At 36.6% G+C, this 21,955-nt stretch overlaps 1 protein-coding gene across 1 annotated transcript in view; it reads left to right on the top strand.

Moving 5' to 3' along the window:
• KIF6 (kinesin family member 6) overlaps positions 1-21,955 on the top strand; it is a 167,311-nt gene that overhangs the window by 36,850 nt on the left and 108,506 nt on the right. Inside the window, exons 7-10 of the mRNA XM_086482232.1 lie at positions 5,296-5,502; positions 10,321-10,464; positions 13,805-13,891; positions 17,862-17,965. Of these exons, the coding sequence (XP_086338358.1) occupies positions 5,296-5,502; positions 10,321-10,464; positions 13,805-13,891; positions 17,862-17,965 (542 nt within the window). The remainder of the gene's footprint in view (positions 1-5,295; positions 5,503-10,320; positions 10,465-13,804; positions 13,892-17,861; positions 17,966-21,955) is intronic.

The raw sequence follows: 21,955 nt of genomic DNA, 5'->3' as shown, positions 1-21,955 counted from the left end.
GGTAGTAGCAGCATCTAAAAATGCTCAGGTACAGAAATAAGTGTTTGGCCAGTTAGTTAAGTGCTCACAAACCATTTTATTTTGGTAGATATACTATTAATATGTCTTCAGCTGCAGTGGTCTTTTCTAAATTCTTGTGATGTAAATCTCTTGTGATCACTGTCCTTTGAAATAATATGCCTGAACTTCTGTGATTTAGAGAATTCCTAGTACTTTTTTTTAGTATTTCTGTTAAAATAGCAGAGTAAAATAGACCTGGTAGCCTTCCAAAAGCATGCATGAATTTCAAAACCGTAAAATCTTTGTGAGATCGATATGTCTGAACACTGCAGTTGCATGTACAGTTAGCATTTGTTTTTCCTCTAATGGAAAATTACTTAATTTTAACGAGGAAGGAAATGTTTTAGTGTATGTTTTTATGTCTATAATACTCCATAGTTTAAGTTTGGAAGACAGTGCACACTACACAGCATTTGTTCCATCATTTAAAATGTTTGAAGTACACATGGGGCAAGCAGTAAGCTTTTGGCAGTATTTATATATGTTTATTTCAAGAAAGAATGAAACTTTTAAACATTTAAAGATAGTTGAGGGGACTGACTTGTGACCTCTGAATTGGACACATTCCCTTTGTATTTATTTTTATTGTCCATTAGTATTCTCTTGAATATATTTAGAAAGCCGCTGCTAGTGTTTGAATGTGTTTTTTTCTTGGATGAACTATGAAAAATAGGATTTGAGTGTGTGAACATGCGCAATGAAATGACACTTTGGCCAAGAAGGTGTGTTATCCATGTTAGAGCTGCATTCCAGAATGAATTACAACTTTTGCGTTCCTAGGTTCCTCATTGGTGCCAATTGTTAATTTATTTCCACTCTGACAAACCTGTTCTGTAGCATCATTAGCACCAAATGGCATCATCATTTCAGCACAAGTGCTTTCATTTCTCTGTGTGGTAAAACAGTCTCTGGTCATACATTCTACTTTGAACAGTCCTTAAAGTGCTCGGGGATTTACGTGGATAGAAGGTGCTGTGTAACGTGAAGTTTAGTAATACCCTTACCAGGGAATATTAATTACTCTGAAAATTACCTCAGTTACCATGGTCTAAGTCTGAAACTGTGCTTGCAGTAAATGTGGAAAGGTAAAGTATTGCTTTTAGAAATCAGGGAAGCGTCAGGTTGCACGTATTCCGGTCCTTATATTTTCATAGCAATAAATTTGCAGTTTCAAATGTGTTAAATGTTCCTCAGTACACCTGAAGAGCCCCTTCACTTGCACCATATTAATCAGGAAATTAAAGAGATATTAAGGTCTCACTCATCTACCAGCTATAAAGGCAGGAACCTCCTATTCTTCAGCAGGGCCTGTTGCAATAGGACAAGGAGTAATGATTTTAAACTAAAAAAGGGCAGATTTAGACTAGGTATAAGGGAGAAATTTTTCTGCAATGAGGGTGGTGAAACACTGGTTTCCCAGGTTGCCCAGAGAGGTGGAAGGGGTCCCATCTGTGGAAACATTGAAGGAAAGGTTAGATGGGGCTCTGCTCGCTGCACACTGAGTTGGAGTAGATGACCTTGCAAGGTCCCTTCCAACCCAACTATTTCATGGTTCTTTGGTATTATGACTTAATTAGAAACCACCTTCTTACAACCATTGTATGAATAGATGTAATGGTTTAAGTCACAAAGCTTCTATACAGTTTATTTAATTTCAGAAAACACTCCTGGTCCTGAAGAAAAAGGCGACTGGGTTTTATGGCTTGAAATATCTCTTGTTAATATTTTCCAAGATCAAACAAAGCACTGATGCTTTTCCACATCACCATCTTGATAGAAATATTATTGAATTCCTCTTTTACCATGCCACAAATGGGCAGCAATAGATGACCTGGCATTAATTCCTTTGTAGTGTTCATGTGATATCACAAAGCATCTGAAGTCTGCTTATGTGGTTTATGATGTCACAAAATTCCTGGTAAAAATTATTTCTCTGTAAGTAGCTGCAGCTCATCAGTTGTTCTATACATAACTTCCACAATAGCAACCATCTGCTGAGAGCCAGGCCACTCCCCTCTTTCCTTTATTTTCCTTCATCACATCAAATTACTGTGAGGATGATTTCATATACATGTGGTTTGAATACCGCTTACAAAGCCAAAATGATCTCTGAAAGCCACTAAAGGAACCTTTTAGTACACTACGAGACACTGTCCAGCAAATTTTGTTTGTTTGTTTTCAGTTTTCAAACTTTCCGAACCGCTAAAGAGTGATACTAAGAAGTTGCGTATGTAAGATAGCAAACAAACAAACAAACAAACGGCTTATTTTTGGACTAAAGCTGCTGACAAGTTGTCATTTCTGTTGCTGTGTGCTTTGCATCTACTTGTGTGGTAAAAGTAGCAAAGTGTGTGGAATTATGACTGCAATTAACATTTCATGATCACATCCCGTTTAACAGTTTAAATTTTTATTGCTTTACGCTTCCTGCAAAAGTTCTGACAGCGCTTTCTACATACGGGAACTGCAAAGTGGAGACAGAATCACGTTGTAAAAAGCAGTATTGGTGTATTGATTAAGGCATGGCTCTGCGCTGAAGAAGCACTTTATAAAAAGAGCAGTTTGGGATTCTAGCCAATGACTTACAAATGGCTTCACTCATTTTACATGACAAAAGAAGTTGTGGAGAGTAAAGCAATGGAATTTCTAATGGCCAGTCCAGCAGAATCTGCCTGGAACATGCCAAAATGGGTTGTGGCTAGCGTATTGCTGTAGACAATAAAGACTTAATAGGCCAAATACTGCCCTGGGCTTTTGGAACCGAGAGTCCTGAAATGATTTTATTTTATGCTTTAAATTTTTTTTGCTTCTGTTGAAGATAAACAGGTGTGACTAAAAGCACATTTTGGAATACACGAGGTTTTGCTGCGTAGTGAAACGAGTTTGCTGAAGAATGCTTATTCTGAAGGATGATTTCTTCTGCTTCTTTCATAGCAACCTTTACTTTGTGCTTCCATAGCTGGAGCTGTATCGATATTCGATCTAGCTTAGACCTGTCTGCAGTGTAGTGTGACTGTAGTGCAAAACGACCTCAAAGATCAATTCTGTTGAGAATGCCCTTAAATAGTAATTCCGCTGTGGATTTTGAGCTGGAAAAATAAAATATCCAGCCCTGCTTCACAGAGGTGCAAGTAGTAAAATTATAGCTCTCCTAGTAAAATAGGTGAAGCTGGCTCTGCTTCTTCATGGAGTCAGAATGGCTGAATGAAGTACATTTTAACGACATGCAACTTTTTCTTAGTATAACTGCATTTTAAATATGTTTGGGAGTATTTTCTTGCTTGACACCTTTCCCTGAGCCTGTTTATTTTCATTCTCGTGCTCCAGCTGATTGCCTCTTCATTTGTTCAGCTCTGCAGAGACGGACGGCATGGCATGTGACTGTGCTCTGATGCTCGTTTCACAGGATTGTGAAATCATCCTTAGGAACCAGGCAGTTAAGCAGAGCCAGTGGCTTGCCTGTATGATTCCGAAACTCCTCATCTGCCTAAACTAATGATCCAAACTTTTCTCCCTCTCCATCTGAGCTTGGCTTTATTAGATAAAGCAGCCCAAAATAAAATAGCGCTAAGGCTGTAATTTTGTCACAGAATTTTCACCGACATTGACAAGGGTACTCTCTTTCTGCATGCCCCCTTCTTGTTCACACGCTCTTCGCTGCCGTTTTCCATTACTGTAGCAGAGCTGCTTTCTACACCTGCGCTGTCACTGAATCGGGAAACCGATCTAGGTTTAAATACCTTCCTATCGCAGACTTAGTGATTTATTTATTTATTTGAGCTGGATCTGTTCCCAAAAACAGTTCAGTTGTGCCAGCGCTGTTAAGGCTGGAAAAAAATACTGGGAAAAAGACGAGACATTTCAACCAAGAGGTGTATCTGTTCATGTTGTTCCTGGTAAAGGGACATTCAGCTTGCAGTCTTGCAGCCAAGAGCTATCCTTTCTGGATTAACAAGACACCACCTTCAACACCTGCAACGGCCAGGCTGTTTTGACATCTAGAGTGTTTCATACCAAAGCAGACTATGGAAAAAAAAAAGGGATTATGTTGGTATATCTAGTCTGAATCACAGAGTATGCCTAGATAAATCATTACTCTAGAATAACAGAGGAAGAAAGTATAGACAAGAGATTCATGTATGCAATTTAACCAGGATTTTTTTAATCATCCTTTTAAACAGCTATAAATAAGTATAGATTTAGTTGCTAACTTAATAATATCTATTTATTAATTTATTTCACTACCCTGCTTTTCTGCAAGTCAAATATTTATGCCCTGATAACAATGTAGTCATACTTGTTATAGTCTATAAATAAAAATACTATTTGTATGGTAAACCTATAATCTCCATATGAATTCTAAAGCTTTAGCTATTTATAAAATTAGGATAATAAGGAATTCTTTTGGTTTAAATTTCCCACAACAGCTTGATATAACTGAATGAAAGAGGCCTTAGATGCTTAAAGTGTTTTTGTGTGTTGTTTGAGAAAAGGAAGGTGCATGTGTGATGTCATGTGGCCATTTGAAACCTCAAGTTAAATATCTGAGGGCTGTTTAAAATTTTCTGTTCTGCACTTCACATATATTGGGTTTGCCACTAAAGTTATACTGAAGCTAAGTTTCTCTAAAAATTGACCAAGAATTTCCATGTGTCTAGTTAAGGAAGTATAGCAGTAGCTATTCCAAAGAAATATATTTAAAGCCAAACCTTTTGTGAAAACTCTGTCATGCCACGGAAAATTGTGTTTTGCCAATTTAAATTTTTTTGTAAAAGTAATGAAAACTCGTAAGTCTAAAGCCTTATAGAAATCCCTAGTCTTAGTTACACTGGTAGCTATCTAGCCAAAAAAAAAAAATTAAAAGTGAGCTTACCAAGGGGGAAATGGGTAACATCTGGGAGATCAGGAGCTAGTAACTTTCCCTCTGCTCAAGGTGCCTCTTCCTAGTATTCGTCAGCACAGTAAGGCTGGCTGCTTTGCTGATGTACTCCGAGTATCTTGGAACAAGGATGGCTGCGTGGTTGCTTGCAGTACAATTTGTCCACATAGAAGTTTTCCAAGTAACTGGCCAGAACGTGAGTGCCAGGTAAATCCTTTTTGGGTTCTTCTTGTCTATTTATTACAGGTGGAATAGCTAAAAAATGCGATAGGTGATTTCAGTTGCCAGATTATTGAGCTAGAAAAAGCTAAATTTATTTATTAAATGAACATTGAGGACTCTTCTTTTCATTGTAGACACCCATGAATCAAGCCTCGACCCGGTCTCACTGCATTTTCACTGTTCACATCTCCAGCAAGGAACCTGGATCTGCGACTGTCCGACGCTCCAAGTTACACTTAGTAGACCTTGCTGGATCAGAGCGTGTTGCAAAGACTGGAGTTGGAGGTCACTTATTGACAGAAGCCAAATACATCAACCTGTCATTACATTATTTGGAACAGGTAAAATTAGAAGATAGTGAAACATTTCTACCCTTACTACATTCCTGTTTAGCAATGTGCGATGTTCTGGAAATCTTGATTCCAATATTCAGTTCATTTTAGGATATTTATTGCAGTTTTTGAAAATGTTTGAGTTGATAACTCTCAGTTTGAAATACCGTATTTAAATTTAGGGAAATGTTAACAATGAAGTGGTGAGATTATATTAGGTATACAGTCTAGTATTTAAAAAAGAGTTTTCTTGTTTTGTTTGGAATATTAAAGATATTTACAAGTTTGCACCTATACTTCTGCTAAAAATGTCCTTTGTGATCTTCTCCCCCTTCTACAGCTAAGATCAGGATGTATCACTCAAGAGTCATTGAACTAAAGTGATTGACTTTTCTTGTAATAAAACTTGTAACATGTAAGCTTTGTAATATGGTAAAATATCAGGCTCGTCTCTCATGTGTTCTTTTATTCCTCTACCAAAGTGAAGCTTCGATCTCTTTGAGACAGGAGTTACCTTTGTTAATGTGTTTATGGAGTAACTACCGTAATTGGTTTGATACCAATAGGACTTTTTATATACAACAACAGCAGGTCTGTGAGGGTGTCATTTAGTGGCAGAAATAAGGGGGAGGGGAAGAAGAAAAAATGTTTAACTCTAAAATTCAGATTTGTCCCTTTTAATTTACACTCCAGTAAATCTGTTATTTATTTAGTAAGATTTACAGTTGAGGAAATCCATCAAAACAGAAAATTTTGTGGGTGTTTATATGTGAAAATTCTTTAAAATTACAATTAGGAAATACAACTTGTTGTTTCACTCACTGGGAAGAATATTTTTCATTTTTGTGTTGTGTGTTTTTCTGTTAATAAGAACAAATCTCTTAGATTTCATTTAATCTACAATTAGAAATATTTCATCTGTCAAAAGAAGACATTTAAGGCACAGCAGGTGGCAGTCAGTCATTTACTATCACACTGAATTTTTTTCATACCCCCCATTTGTTTAAATTTTACCTTGAAGAAAAATGTCTGTATTTCAGTTGTACTCCTGGGAAGCGATAAGAGCAAGTGATTCTAAAATGGACCTCTTCAGAATCATACAAATTGTACTCAGGATCGTTCTTGTTTACTGTATGATTTTTATGTATTTATAGTGCATAATTACATGAGCGTCTGTGAGGCTGAATTTAATAATCTGTGTAGTGTCTTTTGAGATACTCAGGTTTGAAGTCATGTAGAAGTGTAAAATACTAATGTTTTGTCAGGAGACTTTTAATTCCATTTTTAGAATAAATAGAGTTGGAGATAAGCACGTTGGGTTCTGTTTGGGATTGAATATCATTACCAAAAATGTTTTCTAATACTGAATGAAAGACCACTGAAGACAGTAAAAAGTATCTTTTTATTCAGTGGGAACTGGGCCATTCAATCCTGACCTTGCAGTGACTAATATTAAACACAAGGATTCCTCAAAATCAGATTATTTACATGCTCAACTATTTAGTTATCTACCGGTGTTTTAGTGCTGAGTTATGTCACTTCTAAACACCTTGTATAATAAAATAGTCATATAAAATGATTCGTGCCAAGATGACAATGAGAACACAGTGCTGTGTTATCACACCTTGTTTACTCGTTAAATATCCACAATGTGTTAAAAAGTCTTCAAACAAATCAACTGCCCTTTTTCTACAAGTGGCCTCTCTGTCTAGGGCAAAATGAAGGTGAGATAGTGTCGTACAGCTGATCTACAACGGCAGTAGGGACAATTCAATGTTAGTATCCACAGCAATTTGATGCATAAGTGCTCTTACATGTCCCTACTACCGTATCCGGGTAACTTTTGTTGTCTGCAAGATGCATTTTTTGTGTATGTGTGGATATTCCCTTCTGATACACAACATAGGACCAAATTTAGAGTTACAAATTAACAGTGACACAGCCACATGATTTCACACTATAGTGGAATTAGAACCGTATGCATTTCCCCAAAATAATAAAATACGATGTTCCCGGGTTGGTGAATATGCCTGTTAATTGTTATTTAACACGTGCTCCATTTAGGGAAACCAAAAGATTTTATCAGTTAGTGAGTGATTGCTATCCACACCTACCTAATAAAATAATAAAATTTGAAACCACTGCTGGCCATCAAATAGAAATCCTATAGAAAAGGTAATTTTCTGGTTTTGTTGTTTCATAATTAACATATACAGACGTTAGAGTAACAGAAAAAACAGGAACTTTGTAATAATTTAAAGTGAAATACACCCATTTGTTTCTGATTAGCAAATAATTATTTTGGGGGGTGAATTATTTACACTAAGACCTGTAATATGTACTGGAGAAAAGCGTGCGTTGTCCAAAAAGTAAGAATGCTTGTAATTAACTACAAGGCACAGCAGAAATTTTTGGATTTTTTGCTGTAAAGACCAGAGCTTAAGCTGATAAACTCTACTAGAAATGGGAGGTGGGCTGGGAAACTTGACAGATATCTGAAGAGTGGGGAGGTGTGGGCAGGAATCTGGAAGGCTTCTGGGTACGGATCAAAGGCAGTGTCGGAGATCTTGTGAGTGCAGACGGACAGGAGGGAAAAAAGAGACCTTTGGAGCAGGAACGTGGCTTCAGAGCATGTGATACACTGAACTGCGTGATACTGATGTAGCTGATAGCTCTGTACCCGCAGGTGGTGCACCCCAAAATCCTCATCTTCTGAGGATGCTCTGAGAACATGTCCTGGCTGCCTGTTGGCGTGAGGTGCTGGTGCGTGGAGTTGCTGCTTCCACAAAGGATGTGGACAGGAACAGGGAATCTTGAGCACACTCCAGATCATATCATAACCATTTGCGAGTCTCAGGCCTTCCTTTATGCATATTTCAAAGAATATTTCCAAATGTTTCAGCGAAGTCATTTGTGAGTGATTGTACCTGCTGTATGCTATTATGTTTCATATAGGAAGCAAATTTACAAAAAGTGACGTTGTTTCTGACACCTTCCATATTAAAAAAATTAATTAGGTCTTTAAGAGGTCTGTTTGACCCACTCAAAATGCAGCTTTCTGCCTTGAATTATGTTGTTTTAAATCAGTATATTATGGTCCTGGTTCAGTAATACTAAGGCCTTTTAAGATTAGACCTACCAGTATTTAAAAACAAACAAACACAACAACAACAACAACAACAAACCAAAACCAACAACAAACACCAAACCTTTTTTTATATCAAAAAAATAATATCTTCTTTTTCACCGCACAGAAAGGAGTCAATTTTCCCATTATCACATTTGGTTGGTTGTTACAAGATCCAGGTTCAGATCCTGTACAGGTGGTCTGTCACTTTGTGAAAGAACATAATTTCTCTCCTTCAGATTCCTCCTCTTTCTATTCCAGATTCCTTGATTGGACTGTAAAGATTGATGTAGTAGTGATTTAGGTGAGGTTTTACTAAAGGGACTTAAAAACATCATCTTCTATGTTATGTGACGTGGTCAGTACAGTGTCTTCTGCACCACAAGTGCTAGTCACAGCTTTCCAGGGCCAGTGTGGGAGGGTTCAGATTCTACCTGGGCTACAGACTTCCTGCGTGAACTTCAGAAAAAACTGAATTTCTCTCTAACACAGTTCCCATTTTTAGTGGAAATAGCGTAACTTCCTTCTGCTTCTTCTCTCATGTTGTCTATTCAGATTATAGTCTCTGTGGGGCAGGGACTGAGAATGTGCTTATTAATTAAGACTACTATGAGGTTTCTATGCAATTTTATAAACTAACAGAGATATAACATCTTTCCATCTAACAAGTTAAAATATAGGAGATTTGAAAACCTTGATCCAGGAATGGGTTTCCAGACTCCTTCACAAGATAGTAATTTTCATATTATGTCCCCCTCAGGGCTGCGAGTGTAAGATTCATAGTAACAAGAAATTTTAACTTTTTGAAGGCCACTAAGAGAAACTAGTGCCAACCAGAATGTTGCTACTGAATTTTCTAAAATAACAATTTTCGTAAGTGCAGAATAAACAAAATATATATGGTGTGTAACATTTATTAAAGGAAAAACAACTCCTAATCATTTAGGATAGCTTGCACAACTCACATAGATGTGGTTTTTAAGGACAGTGCCTGACCAAATAATAGTTGAACTCTTTTCTATCACAATAGATCATGGGGTAACTGAGCTTTTTATTTAACAATAATTCCCATAATGTAAACAGCTGAGAAGGGAAACTGAGAATAGTAGCCGTACCATTTCCTTTTTGGCCAAGGCATATACATTCTAAAATGTTTTCTTTCCAGCAGTACATTATAATCATGGACCCTTTTATTTGTGTTTTATTTTTCAAGATATTTTCTCAGAAATAAACTTATTGACCCATCTAAGAACCACATGCTTTAAGAGTGTATAATTTTAAAAGCCTGCTTTAGCTTCCATAAAGGAAGTTTTTGCTTGAATACTATCCATACTTTGTTATGATTGAAAAAATACGAGGAAGATTTTCAGTAAGTTCCTGTATCTTAGGAAAGTCTGTGGTTTTTAGTTTATCATGTTCTGTTTCCCTGTTGCCGAGAGGCTGTAAAACTAGGGTATGATAAAATTAAATTTATTTGGTCTTTCAGGTCCAGCTTATACAAAGACATACAAACATGCTGAAATGGAAGTTGAAATTATTTCAATAAAATCAATGGGTTTGCAGCTAACTGGGCGCATAAGCATGGTTTTGTTGTATCAGAGGTTTACATTCCTGAGCAGATTGTTTTAGTTCTTTTTACGTGCCAATCATTAATAGACATGTGAATTTAAAAATCTTTTCCATCTTTGCTGTTGTTTCAGGTAATAATTGCCCTTGCAGAGCAAAACCGGTCCCACATTCCTTACCGAAATTCTATGATGACCTCAGTGCTAAGAGACAGCCTGGGAGGAAACTGCATGACTACCATGATAGCAACGCTCTCTATAGACAAAAGAAACATAGATGTATGTTATTTCTGTCTATTTTCAACAAAAATATTTTCTCTTCTCTTAAGATCCTGCTCTTTTGACTTTTATTACAGTTTGCAATTCAAGCATGCACGATTTTGTCCTTATCCTTTTAGCTTGGTTTCCAGGAGATAATTTTATCAGTGGAAATTGCAGGAAGATGTAGACAAATCCTGTAGGAAATGTGCTTTTCTCTAAGTAATCTGGAGTCTAGGAGCAGTTGGGAAATGACTTGCCCCTAGTAATGAACTTATATTTTATTTTATTTTATTTTAATTTACTGTTTTTCTGATGAATAAATCTCAGAGTTAATCAAATACATTTCCAATGATTTTTCCACAGGACATATTGGTGAGATCTACAAGTAGATTATGGATCACACTGAAAGCCTTGGCAGAACTTCTGTAGACTTGTTTGGAGTTGAGATTTCATTGAATATGCCAGACAACTGGAGAGCTCACTGGAGGGGGGGGGCGGTGAGGGGGGAGGTAGTTGCGTGGGGTGATTTGGGATTTCTGGAAATCTTTTGAATACTTTTATGTCTCTTCACCAATATCCTCCACTGGAATTACATGTAGTGATGTTTTCTTCTCTTTGTTTACCAAAAGGGCTGTAGTGTTTGTCAGAGGGCTGTAGGGAACGGGGCTACATGTGGCTGCTGACCCGTCAGCCGCAGCATTCCCCAGGGCTCAGTTCTAGGGCCAGCTTTGTCCGATGTATTTATCAACAATCTGGATGCAGGAGTTGAATGCACCATCGGCCAGTTTGCTGACGATACCAAACTGGGAGGTGCTGCTGACTCTCTGAAGGGACAAGAGGCCTTGCAGAAGGACCTAGATAGATTGGAGCTTTGGGCTGTGACTACTGGGATGAAATTTAACAAGTCAAAGTGCCAGATTCTGTACCCAGGACAGAGTGACACCAGGCACAAGTATAAATTGGGAAAGCAGTGGCTGGAGAGCAGCCTTGCAGAAAGGGACCTGGGGGTGCTGGGCGACAGCAGGCTCAACCTGAGTCGGCCGCGTGCCCTGGCAGCCAAGAGGGCAAACCACACCCTGGGTGCAATCTAGTTTTCTATTTTGTGACTATTTAGCCCAAGCAGTTATTCAGAGTAGACTACTGATAATTTTCATGTTCTTGCTTTAACATATACCATCTACGCAACAGATCTTCTTCAGTCCTCCCAAAAATAAATACAAAAAATCCCTACGCTGCTCCCCAAAATCTGATGTGTGTGAGTAATATTAGGACAGATGTTAATTACTAAACATTAGAAAATATCAGAATTAGGATAGCTGCGTAATTTTAATTTGAAGTTCTGTGAGTTATTGCGCATAGTTATGTTTGGTTTGCTTGGGGTTTTTTTTGGTTTTCCATTGGATGTACATTTCATTCACAAAGGAAGCACAAGACAGAATTATCCCCCAGTATGAACTGAAGTTGTATAACAAAAGCAGCTTTCTTAAGGACTTACTTTCATCTCTTGCAATGAAAGCACTGAAGCACGGAATTCAAAGTAACAAAGAGCACTCTCATGAAGCAGACACATAGAATGTTATCCTAGAGGACAAGGTTATATTCCTGCTTCTACCAAAGAGCTTGTATACAATTTCCCACATCACTCACGTCAAATTTTTTGTGCTAGTTTTATGGAATGCTTAGAAAGAAGATAGTCCTTCTGAGTTGTAGATATAGTAACTATTATAGCTGTAATGAGGTGGAATGGAAGCTGGTTTGAAGAGAAGATCATGTAATGGTAATAATCACATGTCACACTTTTGGTACTTTTGACTGCAGTTTCCCTTCTGTAAGGGTAGTCATTCCATACACTTGCAGCAAAGCAATACCTAGAGGGTTAATTGATTCATTTTTGTGAAGTCCTCGGGCACTGTAATGATAAGCATGGCAGAGAAAATGATTAGGAAATTAGTAGCTGTCAGCTTTGATTACCATTTTGATGGCATAGCACAAATAGATCGTAAGCTTACATACTGAACATAAAAGACTGAATTAATTAGCTACTCATTAATTTAACATATGCTTGACACTGAACAGGGCAAAGAGGTCTGCTGGAAATGTATGTATGTGTACTGTAATTGTACTTAATATATGTATAGAACTTAATTAAAATCATGTTGGCTGATCGTCGTAGCACAGGAACTGTACAGCAGAGGCAATCCTGGAGTCCAGCTAAGGCTGTGTGTAGCTCTCTTAATTGTAAGGCCTTCCTTTCCTTTCCTTGAAAACTCTCCTTTGATTCTGTGTGCATATATCATATCTTTGGCAATAAACACTAGGGTCTTTCATCATGTAACCCTAATTCAGATACCACCCCTCCAAACACTGAAACAGACAGAAGTCTCGTGGAAAAAAGGGGTATATGATCATATATTTAAATTGGTGGTTTCATATGTTTCAGGACTGAAAACTGCAGAATTACTTTGATCCTGAAATACGAGTCTGTAACAGTAGTAAAGTTCTCTTAACGTGGGGTCTATGTGTAAATTCTTACGTTTTAAATGCAGACTGGTGCGTCTCAGAACATTTTATCTTACAGTTTATCAAGCATCATTGGAACTTCTAAGACTCCTGCACGATGTTTTATACTTTGAGCTAACTGAGAACAATTGCTGGCTTTTTATTCAGTGGGTAGGTAAGCTCTCCAGCAGGGTCTGGCATGTATCGGCTGATCTCAAAGCAGAGAACAACACTTAGTGATCCTCAATTTCATTCAGCGCCCTAGATGGGAGTGCGCACTCATTGTCACAGAGCTTCCTCCACAAATGCAGTCTTGTATTTTTTTTGATATTTTTTTTTCCCCCTGACTTCCTTTCCTCCTGCACCTCGTCTTAGTTCATTTGAGAGGTTTTTATCTGATATCATAGTTCTCCTGTAGGCCTCCTCATTCCAAGTCTCCCAGCTTGTTTCTCATTTGTGCTGGACTTTCACTCTTCCCTTCATCTCTTTTCCCAGCTTATTTAAATACGCTTCTCTAATCCCATTTTCACCAAAAAAATTGCTTCAGTTAATTTCTCCTTTTCTCATCATTCAAAAGCTCTTACTTTCTGAGGAGTGTGGCTTTCTTACCCACCGGTGCCAACTGGGGACTCACTGGAGACACAGGGATCAGAGGATTGACTGGGTCAATAAAATATCTACTGTGATTTGACAGTTTTGTATGCTAGCCTACATTCCCTTGAATATTGTTTTGGAATTTGAAATGATAGATTATTTATGTAAAATATACAAAAAATGGAAACTTAGTTCGATGACTTCATCAGCAGTCTGTTCTACTTACCTGGTGCAAAGCTAACTGAAATTTTTTTTTCTCTTCCAGGAATCTATATCAACCTGCAGATTTGCACAGCGAGTTGCTCTTATCAAGAATGAAGCGGTTCTTAATGAGGAAATCGACCCCAGATTGGTGAGAGTTGTCTGGGCTCAGCGGGAAGGAGATGGCTTGTTTTAAGTTTTAATAATCAGTAGCAGTCAAGTGGGTGTTGAGGATTTTATCATGAATTTGCTTTTAGATGCAAGTTCCATTTTTTTTTTCTATAAAATAAATACAATTTTTTTTTTTTTTCTTTTGGACAGAATTATAATTAAATAGACCTTTTAAAACCTCTAAAGGCTTTCTCAGCTCTTAAGGCATCTGAGGAGCAATGGTCACTTTCATTATCATCTTTGTGTTGTTTCTTTTAGGGTGTTAGTTTCTAAATCATAGCCACAGATAATTGGATGTCCCTAAAACGTTAAAATTAATCTACTAAGATTACTAGTCACTTGATGAAGGGACACTGCTGCACTGAAAGTGTATTAAAAAGCTAAGAAACATTCAGATACAGTCCTTCCTTGAGGCTGGTGCAAGGAACTTTTTACCTAGGAAGAAAGGACTCTGTAAAGTTGCCATTAGGAAAAAAGGAAGACAAGTAAATGAGATGTAGAAATAGAATTTCCACACTAAAGCATCAGGCTGATGTTCACATCCCAAAAAGCAGCAGAGGAGCTCTGCAGAACGGATTGGGGATGTAGGAAGTGCAGAGGAGGACAGCGGTAATAATCCACACTGATAATCACAAAACATTGCCAGAAAAGGAAAACAAGATTCTTCTTTTAATGTGCATAACAAATATGTACTTTATTTATTTTTCAGTATTTGGTTAGTCTTTCCATTGAAAGATTTTGTATGCCTTGAGCTTGTTGCATGCCAGATTTGTTTGAAGATGTGCTCTGTGATGATGAGTTCTACTGTATTAAGAGGCCTTTGTTAGTTTATTGAATGTAATTTTCTGCATTACCTGGAAAATTTATTTCCTTTGTAAATGTTAAGTACACCTATTAAGGACTGATTAATTCAACATAGTATTGCAGCTAGTGATAGCTACTGGCTCAGCTGGGTTGCGTGCTGTATATCAAAGATGTTTTCTGATACTGGAAATGTTTGACTGAGGTTACACAGGTCATGCCAAAGCTGCATATATGGGTATAATGAAGAAAAAACTACAGATGCATTTCAGCATACCCTCTGTCTCTGTGACAGAGACATCAGATGAAAAAAATAAGTTCAGGTTAAGCTATTATATTATTCTGTTTATATATAAACAGACAAAATTTAAAACATAGTTTTTAACAACGTAATTGTGAATTTGAATGAGCTTTTCACCTCTAAAGAATACAAAATCTGAACAGAATATTCTAATTTCAATGGTCCTGTGTGTTTTTATGATATAGTAATCACATCATCATTCTTTTAATTGGGCCAAATTATTACTGTATTTCTAAATTTCTCACGACTAAATTGTAATTACAAGTTTTCTGTATTTTGTTCTCATATGACGATCTGAAGTGGCTAGGAAATGCTTTCCCCTTGAGTGCTAGACTGCAGAATGCTAGTTTATACAACATAAGAAGCAGTTGTGTAAAAGTTGGGGGATTAGATGGTTGATTAGTTCATTCATTGTTGCTCGATGCTAATTAACATATTTCAGTTGCTGTTAATGATTGTGCTTTTATTTTCTCTTGTCCTTGAAGTTCAAAGGGAATAGGAGATTTTTGTCAGATTTTCTGCTGTTTTTCCTTTTTTATTCCTATTTTATTTCTTTTTCTTTCCAAACAATTTCTAACAGTGAGAGCAAAAAAAAAAAAAAAAAAAGAAAAAAAAAAAAAGAGTGGTCAAAAAATCAACCCAGTAGGCGCTGACAACTTCTTAATGTCTGTCTGTCTGTCCTTTTCTTTCTTTCCTAATTAGTCTTTGTAGTAGCAAATCGTGCAAAACATTTCTTCCATGGCCACAGAAGCCTTTGGGGTGGAGCACATGCAGACTCCTGAACATTTACTATATCCTGTGGAACTATACTCCACGAGTTTGGTATGCCTCGCTCTGCAGGATCATTTAGCATGTAAAGCAAAAGTGGACTCATGAGAGTTAGAAAACCATCCCCTCCTGTGGAAAAGGCAGGGGAACGCAGGTACCTAGACTTTATATGGCTCTGTGCTCATTGTGGAATTTGTTGCCCATCTTGGCTACCTAAATTATATTCCCAGGGTGCAACCTGATTATTCAGGGAAGAGCTAGACTTGCGATTTTTTTCCATAAAATCAAATACCATTTATTTGCAGTATTTGTCATCTGTAAGTTGAATGCACGCTTTATAAAGGGAGTGCCTAGCATGTCTTTATAGACCTGAGTTAAAGTCTGACTGCTGTTCAAACTTTATTCCTCATAATGGAGATTTCCTGACGGTGTATCTTAATGAGAGGATGCACTTGTACCCGTCGTACTTTCTAAGCAACTCAGCTTTGAACCTCTCTCGCTCATGACCAAAGGGTTTGGTTTAAACTGAAAACCAAACTGTTGAGCCTGAATCAAATCTGATCTCCTCTGGCACTAATTTAAAAATAGAAATGAAAATATGATGCCTCTGTAGATTTTTGTTTCTCTTAATAATATTTGAAAATCCATCTTTTATCCTGAAATTGGTATTTCTGTTGTGGTCAGATTGAAGTTAATGATGCTTGCAAATTTGAACAGCAAACAGGGATAGTTCTGTCAGTTCAGCTTTCTGCTATTTTATACTGCAGCCCCAAATTTTATTTTATTGGCTCAGTAATTGGCACAGACTACATCACTGTGGCATAAGAATGAGGCAACCTAAAATCAGGTTAAAATGTTTGGCCTAAAATATTCTTGAAGCACTCTTGCAACATCCGTAATTAACAATTCACTACCTTGACAGATTCTTAAATAAAATGTTGTAAGTTAGCGTTTCATTCTTTATAGTAACGGAAGTGTTACCAGTAAATTTAGAGTTAAAAGAAATAATCGTATGTATGTTTAGAATATTTTGATTTTTAAAGTAAAAATACTCATTCAAAATTTAGGAAGTCATAGTTAAATGTAAGCATTAAAAGAAATATGAATATTTGAAGGAATTTTAACATCCAGTAAAAATGTGTCCTCAATTTCAACAATCTTATTTCTAGAAAGTGTACGCAATCAAGAATGATTAATTTTTCCTTGAAAACATTCTTCTCTTGGAGACTTATTTTGCACATGAAATCAGTGTACTCATATGCATCTAAAAATATCACCTAAGTCCTGATACATTTAAGCCATCATAAGGTGATGCATCACTAAAAGGATCAGTCATAAAGTATTCAAGGACTTGCTTGTTCATGTTTTAGACTTAGGGATTTGCATATTGTCCCTCCTTTGTAGAATTTGGCCTTGGGAGGCTAGTGATTTTTAAAATAGAGTTTTCCAAAAGTACAGGCTCCAACAATGAGCTGTTAGAATTTTAAAATCTAATACAGTTTCCAAGTTTTCTCAATCACTGCTATTCATTAATGCAATTTAATTTAATTATGTTCATTTATACCACTTGTTTGTTGTTAGCAACTGCTGATACATTCTACAGTCATAGCATGCTATAGTTCTAATAAGAGTGATATCTTACATGAAAAGGAATAAAAATTAAGATTAAAATACCAAGATATTGTTTTGGAATTTCTGTTTCTAAGTAAGGTAAAAAAACCACTTTTGGTGTGTAGTTGTCCTTCCTCTAAGACATCACTTCTATTTTAATTGTGTTTCCATTACTAACAAGAAAAATTGATGACTCAGATCTTTTTGGTCCTATGGCAAATAACCTTTTGAACTTTCTGTACAGCTATGTCTTCTAACGCATAGAATTTACTGAGTTTGGAAGACTTTTCTTGGTATTATAAACGGAAAAGGAAAAAGATGTGCTTGGTGTATTTAAGGCATTTGGGCTGTTTTTCAAAAAAGAGAAAACCGAAGTATAATATTTCCCTAAACTCAGCCTTCTAATGCAAAATCCTAGACTAGCTATTGATTTGTAGGTGATGCTTGCTTTTTGCCTTGCTGTTTGTAGATGATTGTCCAGCTGCAAAAGGAGATCCAGGAGCTGAAGGATGAGCTGACGCTGGTGACTGGCAAACAAAGAACGTCAGAGCTTTCAGAAGAAGAGCAGCTTCAGTAATGGCTTACCTTGTTTTCTTTTTCATCTTTTGTGGTGATACTTTTCATCAGTTTCTTTGTTGGCATAAATATTTAAATTCATCTCAGAGTTTCAAACTTCTCTGAGTGAATAATAAAGTGAAGTGAGGTGCCAGGTTAGAATGGCAGTTTTCCATGAAAAGCTCTGTGAGGCTGCTGGCTGTGTTTTTGCAGCCTCAGCTTTAAGGAAGTGAAGTAAAGTAAACGCAAAGGATGGGAATGCCTGTCAGATGCCAGGCAAAAAGAAGTGTTGTATAACAGTGCAGAGTAAAAAAACAGTCTCTCTCAAAACTGGATATATGATCTGAGTAGAATTCAAGAAATAGTCTTTGTGCTGAGAAGTATCCTGCTGCAGTGTTAGTTTGACACAGGCCCAGAGAAATCTGGCATTCCTGATACACAATTAATCAATGTCTTAAAATCCAAATATTCACGTTTTTTACTGAGCGTGCTATTGAAAATGCGTGATTAATTCACATGTGTGTGGTAACATCTTACAGCCCTTTGTAACAGACGGGTACAGCATGTAAGAGCTTTCTATGTATAATGTAAAAGTATTTACCTAGGTTTAAATTTCACAATAACTAAATTCAATTTCTAGTTTTGAAAAATGAATTGATCCTGTCGGATGGTCCTATTCAGTCTCTGTGCCTCATCTGTATAAAGTAGTAACTGCCTAGAGATTCTGTTTGGTTAGTATATTAATGGTAACTAAGTTAAAGCTCTGAGAATTTTTAGTCTTATTTTAGTTTCTCTTGGAACTGGTCCAGAAGAAAAGTACCAGTGCTAACAGTTTCCCCTGACATCCAGGAGATTTTGGAGAGATGAGCACAGGCTGCTACCTTGAGCCTTCAGTTTCTCATGTAGATTGTTGTCATAATTAATTCTTGGTTGTGTTTGTTTTGTTTTAATTCAGAAACCAAATGACATCCTTATCAAAGATGACGGGCTAAACAGCATTATGTATATATTTCTTTTGCACCATTAATCTGAATCATTTTCAACAGAGGCAGTTACCAGCATAGTCTTCTAACCAGAGATGTCCCCTCAGTTCCTCATGCATTAATATTTATTTATCATTCTGCCCAAACATATGGGAGTCAAATGCACCAAGAACACTACAGGGTAGCACTGGATGTCAGAAAAATCAAACCATAGAAAGAAAATTAAAGAAACAATGAGAACAGAGAAGTATCTTCCTTTTTCTTTACATGCAAAATTAAATGCCCTTATTAGGTAGTTTCTTTTTACCCTCACAGAACTAGTCCTTCAGAAGGTGAATGACTTTCAGTAACTTTATTCAGATATTCTTAAATGACATATTCATTTAAAGATGTAATTTCCTAACGTTATTGTAAAAATCTGTCATGGGAATTTTCCACTGTGGCGGTGTTTGCAGGTTAGTTCGTATAGGGAAACTGGGGGTTTGGATGTCATTTGGGTTTTTTAGGCCACACTAGTGAATGTTACTTCCTCAGGTTTCCTACCTGACTTTTTGCCATGAAAATGGCAGTCTTGTGAATGGGAATGGGTTCGCAGTTGGTGAAAGTTTTTAATATGATTATGCAAAGGCCAACTAGGAATGTTCCATCTGCATACATTTGTGCTATAGCGTACATCTTGGAGGCCTTGTTTCAGAAATGTGTGACCAAAAAGTGTATCAGTTGTATCCTTTTTATCTATATAGCACAATATCTAGTGCATTACATTGTCAGAAGAGATTTCTTCTGAGATCATAGAAAGGGATTTTGCACTGCATTCCTCCAGAAAGTAGCAGGGATGTGACTTTACTGAGTTTCTACCTGTAATAAGACACAGAAGCAGAGATAACTTTCAAGGACCTCAGCTATATCAGGACACCACAACATTTTAAGTTTTTCAAATATGTCATTTATTTATTTTTACTCAGGTTCATGTAGCACAAGTGTTCATTGTTTCAGAAATAAGTTCTTTCTTGGAACAAATGCTGTGCAATTCAACTATAGGTCGAAACTGACTGAGATACCACAATTTTCCTCAGGATCAGTGATAAACAAGAAGAACCTCAAACAATTAATCTTGTCAGTCATTAATGCCATATAATGGCCTTGTTCAAAGATCGTTATTTTTAATATAGATTTAAAATGGAAAAAAGAATTGGCTATACAGAGTTTTTTATGGGTAGCATAGTTTCAGGCAGAGAGCAGAAGATACTACTAGAGAATAACAGTAATATACATGAGTCAGACTGGCTTATTAATACTGTATGCTGTAGTTGAATGGAATGTTGAAAGATAAGTCAATTTTTTTTTAAAAGGTTCAAGTGGGGGAAAATATGAAATGTCAGGTTTTATGAGTTTTGTATTTGCATGTGTTCTTGCGAGCAGAGTGTTCACAGGTTAAACAAGTGATGTGGGCTAAATACCCAAATAAAAATATAATGAAAGGGTAGTATAAACAGTCACTACTTCAGTGAAAATACCTTTCTGTGGTTTTGAACACGAACACATTTCAGGCTCGCTTTCGTACGGCCATAGTATTTGTGACCATGCTGGCTTACATCTGCCTGAGCCTCCTGCCCATAAATGTCCTGAGCACTTATGAAAATCAACAGATAGCATCTAAGTGTTCTGTCCCCAGGTAGAGTCTGTCAACGCGTAGCACAGCAAATCTTTAGGACAATTCTCTTTGTTGAGGCTGGCCATCTGGGTTGGGAGCTACTCGTTATCTGGAGAGTTTGTTCACATGAAAGAATAAATACACAAGTGAGTAGTCCAAACAGAAGTATTGACCCAGATCAGGGCTGATAAATTCATGATTTACTGTTACTAGAAAATGTCTATGCTGTGTTTTGCATCTATAATGAAACCTAAATAGTATTGCTTATCAGGAGACGTATGTATCGGATTGTTAGGACAGACAGAAGAGGAAAAGAGACATGGTGTAGGTGATAATGCAAGATAATGCGTTGCATTTTGTTTGGAGTCACCACCCAAGAATGGTTTTTAAGGGAGTGGTATTGTAGGAGATTAGAGACAGAATAATTTTTTTCTTGATTGATGCTTTTTTAATATACCAGAGAGGAAATTATAATTAAGGACATTACGGATTTCAAATAGTATTTAGACATTTCTGCTTAGTTAGGATATCTTTTGTTTAAACTTAAATAAACTGCCTCTCAACGTGTATATTTATGGTTATATATACACAAATAGATAAAAATAATCCAAGTTTACATAGTTCTTTTCAAAATTCTTAAACTTTTACAAAAGTCTTACTGTGATGCATTTTATTACAGATAAGGTAATTAACTAGTAAGGAGAATTGTTACGCAATATATTCTCATCAAAAATTGGTGTGTTTTAATTCTTCTTACTCTGATTCATCATATACATTTCAAGGGAAGTCAGAGGAAAATTAATCTCCTAAAAGAATTCTGTGCCAAGTTTTTATTTATTCTTTGATTCTGAACACAGATGATCAAAGGTATTTCAGATGGATGCCAAAATGAACCTGGGTGCAGTGGTACGTGTGTAAATCAAATGATATTTTTTTAGTCTTATAAAATGATTATGGAAATGCATAGGTTTTTTTCCTCCCTATATATGTTACAGGAAATAAGTCTTAGTGATTGCCCTGGAAATAAGTATTAATATTCTGCAAAATTATATTTTGCATGTTTCTTGACTTTCTAAGTCAAGAAATGCCAAACGTTTCTTACAACAATGAGCTTCATTCCACTTGTTTACTTTCAGGGCATTCCAAATGAAATCAGTGGCTACTCAATGCAGTTACAATTGCGAGATGTTTGAAGTCAGTGTGTGAATAAGCTGTAGTTCATTCTTCATTGGTTTTTTCTTACTTAAACCAAAGAAGTTTCAGGGATTTTTTTATTATTATTATTCACTTAATGGAAGGAAAAAAAAAAAAACCCTGTCAAATGGGCTTGCCTCATAACCACCACAGTGTCACATTGTCATTCACTAAGTT

This window comes from Leptosomus discolor, chromosome 2, assembly GCF_034619465.1.
Source record: "Leptosomus discolor isolate bLepDis1 chromosome 2, bLepDis1.hap2, whole genome shotgun sequence".
Classification (NCBI taxonomy): Eukaryota; Metazoa; Chordata; class Aves; order Leptosomiformes; family Leptosomidae; genus Leptosomus; species Leptosomus discolor.
The sequence above is the reverse complement of the archived record's forward strand: the minus strand, read 5'-3'. Positions and strand labels throughout refer to the sequence as shown.